The sequence below is a fragment of the Ananas comosus genome, linkage group 24 (assembly GCF_001540865.1).
Source record: "Ananas comosus cultivar F153 linkage group 24, ASM154086v1, whole genome shotgun sequence".
Lineage (NCBI taxonomy): Eukaryota > Viridiplantae > Streptophyta > Magnoliopsida > Poales > Bromeliaceae > Ananas > Ananas comosus.
The window spans coordinates 7,493,445-7,504,346 of NC_033644.1; the positions used below are offsets into that span (position 1 = coordinate 7,493,445).

A 10,902-nucleotide genomic window follows, 5' to 3' on the forward strand; every position below is an offset into this window, starting at 1 on the left:
AAATTATTATGTCCCTTTTGACTTAATCCGTAAACTGCTATAAGTAAAAAGAATATGATAATCTATAGCCTGTTATGGTAAAAAAAGCACGATAATTTATTTACCTGCTGAATTTAACCCGAAATTTAAATGTGGTGTTTGTGTGACAAAAAGACAAGCCTTCTGGCATATATAAATTTGCAAAAAAAAAAAAAAAAAAAAAAAAAATCTAAATACAAAAGAAGAAGAAGAAGCTCCTTAATTGATTACACCCTTCGTATCACAAGTTCCCCCACAATTTTTAAAGTTTAAAATTCCCAATTAATTCCCATTAGACAAAGATCACTCTCGTAATTTCCACCTGATGGTGAGGGGCATAATTGTCACTAAATTGCCATCCACCGCAACCAGGGGGTGTTGGCGCGGCACTGACCCCCGCCCCCGCCCCTCGCCGGACTCGGGAGCCGCACCCGCGAAAAACCGCGTTGCGTGGACCGGGCGTTGCGAGTGCACAGTCTAGGTGTGCGCGCGCCACGTGGCCGTCACGTGCGCTCCCCTCGTGGACCCCGACAGGATACCGCCACGCCACCTCCACGTGGCGCCCTCTCGGCCCCCTGTTGGAATTCCCCGTTCCGTTATGTGGCGCATCCTCCCGCGGCGGCGCCCGTTTCCCGGTAAAAAAAATCTTTCGGTTAATTCTAACGGTCTCAATAGGACCCCTCCTCATAATTTTACCATATATATATTTTATTATTATTATTATTATTTTTGAAGTACGTAGCAGTAGTACTACTGCATAGCTTTTCTCCCCTATAAAACGTCCGCAGACCCCTTCTTCCTCTTCACAAACAACATCTTCCGTTTTCCGTTTACGGTCTCAAAGTATAGAGAGCTAAACGAACACTATTTAATTCGAAAAGAAATCCATCCATGGGATCAGCTGTGGAGAGTGGGTGGGTATTAACCCTCTCCCTCGCCGCCACGTGCGGCGGCGTCGTCGCGGCCGACCCCTCTCACCTCCTCGCAGCCACCCTTCTCTTCCTGCTCGCCTACGCCGCCGCCGTCCTCCTCTACTGGGCCGTGCCCGGCGGCCCGGCCTGGGGAAAGTATCGGCTGAGCATGCTCCGGCGGCCTCCGGGCCAATCGGACTTCGCGGCAATCCCGGGGCCGAGGGGCCTCCCCGTCGTGGGCTCCATGGGCCTCATGACGGGCCTGGCCCACCGAAAGCTCGCGGCGGCCGCGGCGGTCTCCCGCGCCGAGCGCCTCATGGCGTTCAGCATCGGCAGCACCCGCGCCGTCGTCACGGCCCACCCCGACGTCGCGAGGGAGATCCTTTCCGGCCCGGCCTTCGCCGACCGGCCCGTAAAAGAGTCGGCCTACGGGCTCATGTTCCACCGCGCCATCGGCTTCGCGCCATACGGCCCCCACTGGCGCGGCCTCCGCCGCGTCGCCGCCGCCCACCTCTTCTCGCCGAAGAAAATCGCGGCCTCCGCGGCGCAGCGCGCGGCGATCGCAGCTCAAATGGTGAGCGCCCTCCGACCGAACGAAACCAAAGATGCTGACCATATTTTGGCGGGTCGAGAAGTTGAAGTTCGCGGGGTGCTTAAGCGGGCCTCGCTCCACAACGTGATGTGGTCGGTGTTCGGGAGAAGGTACGAGCTCGAGCTCGGCGCCGAGTCGGAGGAGACGGAGGAGCTGAGAGTGTTAGTAGAAGAAGGGTACGATATCTTAGCGAAGCCCAACTGGTCGGACCACCTACCTCTGCTGTCCCGGTTCGACCCTCAAAAAATCCGGTTCAGGTGCTCCCGGCTCGTCCCCAGGGTGAACCGGTTCGTGAACCGGATCATTCAGGAGCACCGAGCCGGGAGGTCGTCGCATGCGGACGCCCCTACGGATTTTGTCGGCGTTCTCCTTTCTCTGCAGGGAAGCGAGCGGCTCACCGATCCCGACATAGTCGCGGTCCTCTGGGTAAGTCCACGTATTCAAAAACTGCCAAGGTCAAATGCATGGAGAACCCCTTTTTTTTTTCTTTTTTTTGTTTCGTGCGCGCGCGCGTGCGTGTTTTACCGACACTCAAGGACCTCAACTTGGTGATCACTTTAGAATTTAATGAGGTGCGTCGAATTAATTAAAATTTTGTCAAATTTATTTATGCTTGTGTCAAAATTTAATAAATCTGAGCTAATAATTATTAAAATTTATTAATTTTATTTATCTTTAATAAAATAAAATATTACAAGCTAAGAAAACGCTAGTAATACTTTAAAAAAAAAAAAAACATGAAGTTGAAGAGGTCTCTATACATATTTTACGTGAACAAAATTAACCATTTTTTCATCGATCTGATTACGTTTGCTATAAAAAATCGTGTCGTTTTTCTTTTTCTTTTTCTTTTTTTTTTTTGGCAGGAGATGATATTTCGGGGTACGGACACGGTGGCAGTGTTGATCGAGTGGGTCCTGGCCGGCTCGTGCTCGACCGGGACGTCCAGGCCCGGGTCCACGAGGAGCTGGACCGGGTCGTGGGCGGCCGGCCCGTGGCTGAGCCGGACCTCGGCTCGCTCCCCTACCTCCACGCCGTCCTCAAGGAGGTGCTCCGCCTCCACCCCCCGGGCCCACTGCTCTCGTGGGCCCGCCTCGCCACGACGGACGTCCACGTGGACGGGCGCCTCGTCCCCGCGGGGACCACCGCGATGGTCAACATGTGGGCCATCACCCACGACCCGCGGGTGTGGCCCGACCCGCTGGAGTTCCGCCCGGACCGGTTCGTCGGACCGGGCGCAGCGGAGCTCCCCCTTCTTCTCGGGTCGGATCCGCGGCTGGCCCCGTTCGGGTCGGGCAGGCGGAGCTGCCCGGGGAAGCCGTTGGCCATGGCGACGGTCGGGTTGTGGGTGGCGACGCTGCTGCACGAGTTCGAGTTCCTGCCCCCGTCCGGCGGGACACGTGTCTGCCTCTCGGAGGTCCTGCGCCTCTCCTGTGAGATGGCCTCCCCGCTCACCGTTAGATTGAGGCCGCGGCGCACGTTAGCTTAAACCCGTGCATGCATATCGCATATGTATTTGTTGTGCTTTGGTGGTGCCTAATTTGTAGTATTAATGAGCATTTTTTTCTTTTTCTTTTTTTCCATTTTCGAAGCTTTTATGCAAACTCTGAGATGTGTGAATATATGGAAAGAAAAAAATAGCGTGGACTAATTAATGAATATATTGCAGTACATTAATTGTGCTTTGAGTGATGTGTACATGAAAAATGCAAGCTTAGTTGGTGTTAAAGTGATTGATCATCTATAATAAAAAAGTTATATTTCTAAAATAAAATAAATACAGCGAGTAGTATATTATCTTTCTCTCTTAAAAAAAATTAACAATAAAAAAGTTATATATTTAGCCTATAAGTTAATGACATAAGAGTATAGGCTCTTGTGGTCTTCTAACCTGTTCCAGTGGTGAACTAGACTTCATCGATCTACAATTTGCTGCTCCATTTAAACGTGTCCTTTTGCATTTTTAGAATGGTAAAATGTATTGATAGTCCTAACCATTCCTTCGTCGAGAGCCAAAAATTTAATAGCGCCAATGACTTAGTGCTATTAATAGTATAGTAGTCTAATTATATATAGAGAGAGAGAATTGGGCTGAAATTCTATTAATAGTACTTGGACTCTTTTCCTATCGAGTTTTCAACTCATAAATGAAAAAGTATAGTGATCCCCTAAGATTTAGTAGTGGTCCGTCTAGGGTAGAGCGGGTGGTTGGTGAATAGTATGATCCAACAGATAAAATTGATTAAAGTATAAATTTAACGGTTAAAAAATCGATAGCAAAATACTATCAATAGCTTCAAGCTATTGGTGCTTTTAGGTTTTTGGCCCTTCGATGAAAAATTGTACGATTAGTACGATGTTGGCCCTCTAGGGTTGAGTGAGTTATTGGTTTAATAGTATAATTTAACGAGTGAAAATAGTTAAAGGTTAAATTTAACGGCAGAAAATTTGATAACACAAAACGCTTGGTGCTATTGATAGTATCCCAGTCGGATTCTATATATATATAAAATACATCTCCTATGCTTTCAAAAGTGTACAGACCTTCGTACCTGTAAGTTATTTTCGATGATAGAATATCCGATTTGACGATCGGCTCCATTAAACATAATTTACGTTATTGAAATTATCTAAAAACTAAATATCTTAATTTTTCGACATCATTTACCAAGTGATCAAAAGATCTTAAAAATGACTATTTTAACGTTCAATGTGACACATTTTAAGTTCAACGGTGTAAAACAATTCAAATTACATGAAATTTTAATAAAAAATTCTACTTAAAGATCAATATTTTTTATTTAAAATTTGAGTCTTTTATCACTATTTTTTATAAAATTTTTATTTTCAGCTGTTCATTTTGAGGCTACTCGTTCACTAGGCAAATGAAGTTCAAAAATTATAAAATTTGGTTTCTATATAGTTCCAATAGTATAGATCATGTCTAACAGAACCAATCGCCAAATTGGGTGTCCCACATCGAAAATAAGTTGCAAGCACGAAGGTCTCCGTAATTTCGAAAGTATATATATATATATATATATATAGAGTCCGACTGGGATACTATAGATAGTACCAAGGGCTTGGTGCTATCGAATTTTCTACCGTTAGATTTAATCATTTGATTATTTTTATCCGGTAGATTATACTATTCAACCAACCACCCACTCAACCCTAGGAGGCCCACATCATCCTAACCGCACATTTTTCAATTTAGGGGCTAAAAAACTAATAGCATTAATAACTTGGTGCTATTGATAGTATTCCAACCTAGTTCTCTCTCTCTCTCTCTCTCTCTCTCTCTCTCTCTCTATATATATATATATATATATAACCGTCTCTTCGGTAAACGTGCGGTAAACTTGAAACTTAGTTACTTCACATTATATTTCTAGCTAAGTTTACTTTTAAAATATAAAATGAAGTAAGCAATATGCTATCTTTCTCTCTTAAAAAAAAAAAAAATCCTTGTGAAACAGCTGCTTTATATGAGAATGGTCAGCATAGTTATTTTATGGAAAAAAAAGAGAAACTGGTAAGTTAAAAGGGATTAAGTTGCATTATCATTGAGATTAAACAAACACTCTTCATACATTTTTAACTCTTTTCTCCTTACAAGGTGATGTGTGATGAAAGCAACTAATGATGCGACTTTCTTTATTTGCTTCACCATCAACAACCAGTTTGAGTGCATTAGCTTTTAATTAAAAAAGGTTCAAGCTCCTTTCGTATATGCTTCATTACAATAAAAACTGGTGGGACATCCAGATGACCTCCAATCAAATGTTTATAGTAAAATCACTATACAAATTCATTACTGACGCAGGACAGAAAGACCCGATGAACTTTCACATATGGAGTTTAAGAACCCGCATCAAAATCAAAATCTTCGCTTGACTACTACTTCGTAAGAGATTGCTTACTGTCGACAGACTGCTCCGCCAAGGCATCCTTGTGGACCAGCACTGGTCTTTTGCGCTTTATCGACAGAAACCTGCGACCATCTCTTCTGTAACTGTGTGGCGGGCCCAGACGCAATTGATACCTTCTACTCCGTGCGGCGGGCCCAGACGCAATTGATTGTGTCTTGGGTGACGTCCGAACTCTGTGGACAAATACATCTAGCATCTCAGACGCTACAAAGAGCTCAAAAGGTCTAATCCTTTTGGTGGCGATCTGATGAGTTGCCTAGACAGAACGAAACAACACTATCTTCCGTGCGAATCTTCCCAACGCTACACGGGGTTTCAAATGCGTCACAACCTTGTCAAATGATTGGATTAAGCTTCTCTGACACGTCATCTTTTTGCCAACGTTTGGTCTTACCCATGATTGTCTCTCCACTCTTCTCCCTCCTTCTCTCTAGCTCGATCGATCTCTTTCCTGTTTTTTATTTTTTATTTTATTTTATTTTATTTTATTTTTGCTTCTTTTTTTTTCCTGCTTTGTTAAGGAGGCCCTAGCTGGTTCCACGCTGTACGCTTAGTTCATTTTGCTTAATAAATGAAGCAGATAACTCGCTACCTCGTTCTCAAAAAAAAAAAAAAAGAAAACGGGTGGGACCTTGCAGTAATGAAGCACTAGTTAAAGACTGCAGAAAAAATAAAATATTTTAGGAATAAGATTTAGTTAATCTTTTATACTGCAATAAAATTATATTAGCTTAATTATTAACTAAACTAAATTAAATTTAAATTAATTTAATAATTAAATTAATTTAAATAAAATAATTTAAATTGTTATCTATGCGACGTAATTTTTTATAAGATATTATTAGCAATTAATTAATTATTAATAATATATGTGTAAATAAATGGCTGATAACATGGGTATTGAATGATTGAAATAATTAGAACATGATATATATAACAGGTATACACATAAGTAGAGATTTTTAAAGAATATTTAATTAAGTAAATTTATCACAATATATGCACGAATAAAAAAATTATAGAGACTCATTAATACTTAGAAAAATGTAATAAGACTATAAATATAAATATTCAAAAAATAATATAATTAAAATAAGGTTGGCTTAAAAAATTGAAGAAGAGAAAGAGTGTAAGAGAAATATAAGGACTATTATTAGTAAATGAATTATTTTATAAAGTTATATAGGTAAAAGAAAAATTAGAGGAAAAAGCTGTTGAAATAATATAAATAATTAATAAAATAAAAATAGATAGGATAGCGAAATAAAAATTGTTTCATGCACCGGGTGTGTAAGTCCATCTTATACCGCACAATTATAAAATCCAATTATCGAAATTTAAACTCTAACTTTGTTTTTTTGCTTAAACTTTTAACACGGTGTAGATCACATCTACCGATCATATTGCATTTTTATTTTCTAATATTCATCATCAAAAAATATGTTTGGTACATATAATGTATTAATAGATCGGGTGAATGCAACATTCTTTCTAGGGGAAGGAGGGATATCCGATGAGTGATCTTATATATATACACATTAAATTTCTAAAACCCTATTTTAGGAATTCAAATCCTATTATTTTTTATACTTAGACTTTTTATATGGTATATATCACATATATTAGATTGTATTTTAATTTTATTTTAATTTCACAATATTAGTTATTAAAAGTTAGGAGAAGTATAAATAATATACTGATAGATCAGATATATTTTAATAATTGAGAAGAACGGTTGGGAGGAGAGGTATCACACTATGCTAGTCAACAAAATAATTTAGAAAGAACAAAAAATATTCTATTGATATAATCAACAAAATGAAGGATCTCATTGGATATTTTCTTATCGCTTTGTCCCATCAACCTTAAAGTAATTAGACTCATTAAAAAGTGTTTCTTTTCTAATTGCTTTGTCCCATCAACCTTAAATTGTAACTAGACTCACTGAAAAGTGGAAACACTTTTTTGAAGCATAAGCACGCAAAAATATAATGTTGGTAAAATGATTTGAAACTATACCTGCATCCTTATCTCCATCTATCAATTAAAGCAGAAATGCTAAGGCTATTAGTATGCTCGCTAGTTTCATGTTAAACATACAGGAGCAATTCTTCTTTGATACATGTTATTAAAATTTTGTAATTTATTTTACACTTAACAATAAGAAAAAGAGCAATGCTTCGATCAATACTCCATTGTAATCTTAGCCGTTTATTTTTAATCAATAAAGGGTTAAGATTTATGCATAAAAAAAGATGACCTGCTATTGCACAAAAAGTACCGGTCACCAAGTATGTGATCTAAGAATTTTTTGGAAAAAAAAAAGCTAATATTAAAAAATTAAATAACTAATATTGGAAAGTTTTGCATACTACCCTTAAATCATGGAGAGGATAAATTTTTATTTAAATTATTCATTTTTAAAGCAGATTTTAATAATAATTTATGATCGCATTTGAGTCATAAATTTAGTAATTTATAATTTAAAATTGATTTTCAAACATCAAAACTTTATGTTTAAATAGTTAACAAAATTTATTTTTTAAGTATAATATAAATTAAATCTAAATTTATAATTTAAATTTGATCAATATTTTAAAAATTTAATGCTGTTTTTCAATATTGAATTAACAATTTCAACTTACTTTAAAATGTAGAAATATTTTATTTAAATAAATAATAAAAGTTTAGAAATCTATTATTTAAGTAAATAATAAAAGTTTATAAATACACTATAACTTAAATTACAATTTTAAAGATATTAACATTAATTTTTGAACTTTCATGTTAGTTTAATATTGAATTGACAATTTGAATTAAAATGTTTACTCGTTTAAATATAAATTTTTCTTTCTAAAATTTAAATTTAATTTATACCATTATAAATATAAAGTTTAAACTCAAGTTAAATTTTAAATTCGAATTTATGAAGATTTATCACTTATGAAATTAGCCATCATCTAAGTTGGTAAGTAACAAAATTAAATTAGGAAATGAAGATTTGTTGGATATTATCAAATTTGGTAATTAGCTAATGCATAGTTTCAAATATTATCTTTATGATTGATTGGTAACCTGTTGAGCAAGTTACCATTGTGTAAAAGTCAATCTTAATCTTAAAAATTTGAATTGTCGGATTTAAATACGCCTGTGTATAGAAGTATTTCTCTAAAAAAAAATGGGTAAAAATAATTAAAAATTATGCACAACAATAACAACAGATCTAGGGCACAACTATTGAAAAAAAAATCCACGAAAACATTGGAAGAAAGTGTTGGGAATCCGGTACTCGCCCCAGCTAGTACCGAATTTTGAGAATCCGTAACTTGCTCCGACACTAACTACTATTGATTCGATACCGGATGTTGGAATTCTGCAACGGAAGTGCTGGATAGAATTTTTATTATAAATTCGTCTTTTCAGCAAAAGCTGATACAATCATAAAAGATAGAAAACAACCAAACAAAAAATATGGAGTAAAATAAGATTCATTAAATAAAAGAATATTATATCTGACTTTTTTTCTGCAATAGAGTAACTACAATCTAAGCCCTCTTTTTGAATCTCTTATACCCTTCTCTCCTCTTCTATAAACCCATAGGAAGACAACTCTTTCTTTTTCTCTCTCACATGCATCCGTGCACTAGGCGCATACAACTGGGCCTAGATTTCTCCACAATATGGTCACCACCATAAAAAGCTCTCTCTCAACGGTACACCACTCACCAATTTGTATACATAGAGTTATATATAAGACTTCACCAAGATGTACCCAAATCCTATAATAATTAGGATCTCTATTTTAAATAATATTTAAATCTATATTTAGTTTATCTTTAATAAATTTAAATATTTATCCGAATCTAATTAGATTTATACTCTAATTAAAATTTTAATTTTAAATTATTTTTAATAAATTTAAATATTAATTCTTATTCAATTAAAAAATTAACTATAAATCTAATCAAATCTTAACCGAAAGCAATCAAAAAGGAAAGAAGCCTGTACTACAGCAATTATATAAAGTACTTTTGTTATTATAGCTGTTGAGTTCTCTTAGTCAAATAAAAATTGTTTAAAGTGAAAAAAGAAAGTGGATTCCTCACCTAAGTTTTTGACAAAGACTTAAGCCGCTGTTGAAAAAAAAAAAAAAAAAAAAAAAAAAAAAAAAAAAAAAAAAAAAACATAAGGATAGAAAAAGAAGAATACAAGAAGAATTAACACTACAACAAAAATAGTCTATAGCGACACTTTTAAATATAGATACATGTCAAAAAAGTGCTGCTAGCTAAAATTACTGACACTTTTAAAAAATGTTGCTATATGTGAGGTCGTTAGGTATATAATGACAGTTAAAGAGTGTCGCTATAACCTAAAAGAGTGCTGCTAATTTACCAACACTTATTTAAGCATTTAGCAACCGCCGAAACTTTATCTCGTTGGATGCGGTGGCGGAGGAGGACGACAGGAAAGGCTCTTCGTCTAGAATTTCAATGAATTGAGTGAAGAGAGAAGAAAATATAGTAATTGATTTTTCTTTTTTTTTCTTTTCTGTTTGTAATCGGGTCAAATGGACTGGGTGTGGTGGGTTGAGTAGAGTAATCTTTTATTTTTAATTGGATTAGGCTTTATATTTAGGCATAAGTAGATGTTTTTTTAAATTTTAGCATAAATGGGACACTTACTCAAAAATGTCCCAAACATGTGTCCCTATAACCTAATTCTGTTGTAGTGTAATTATTCACAAAGACTATTATTAATCAACTCTAAAAACTTACTATGATAACCGAACGCCACGTTTATATATAGGGTAGCAATCTGAATAACCTAAATATGGAACAACGGAGGCGAAATAATTGAATTTAGATCCAAACTTGGCAAAATGTAAAAATTGCTGAATTCGACAAAATTTTCAGATCCCCTTAGTTTTGTCTCATTTTTCTAGAAACCCTAATACTAAATTGGCCACATTAGTTTTAGATGGCCAGATGTTACAAGATTGTCACTCAATTAACGTACCAAAATTACAGAAACATAACTATAATTATATCAACTAAAGTACAATCTCCTAAAAATACATGATTCATTTCATGTAGACAATTCAAATTTTCTATCTAAAATTTTAAACCACTACATTTCTTAGGTGGCATTTACCGTTCATCTCATTTCTATTGTCATGTGACTAACAATACTAATTAAGACTATTTTTGATATTTTTTCTAGCACATTGATATGTTGAGAATCCATAACTCCTCCGATATCAACGGTTGTTGATCCGATACCAATTGTTAGGATTTCGTAACGGAAGCGTCAACTCGCGTTTTTACTATAAATCCATATTCTTAGTAAAAACTGATACAATCACAAAAGAGAAAAAATCAATTACACAAAATATACGGGCAAAATAAGATCCACTAAATAAGAAAAGATTACATCTTATTCTTCTTCT

General features: G+C 36.4%; 1 protein-coding gene across 1 annotated transcript; it reads left to right on the forward strand.

Annotated features, from left to right (window-relative positions):
- LOC109728577 (cytochrome P450 78A9-like) lies at positions 590-3,198 on the forward strand. The gene is given in 3 exon segments (XM_020258998.1): positions 590-1,947; positions 2,388-2,439; positions 2,442-3,198. Coding segments are annotated over 3 exon segments (1,659 nt in total). The 5' UTR covers positions 590-909; the 3' UTR covers positions 3,011-3,198.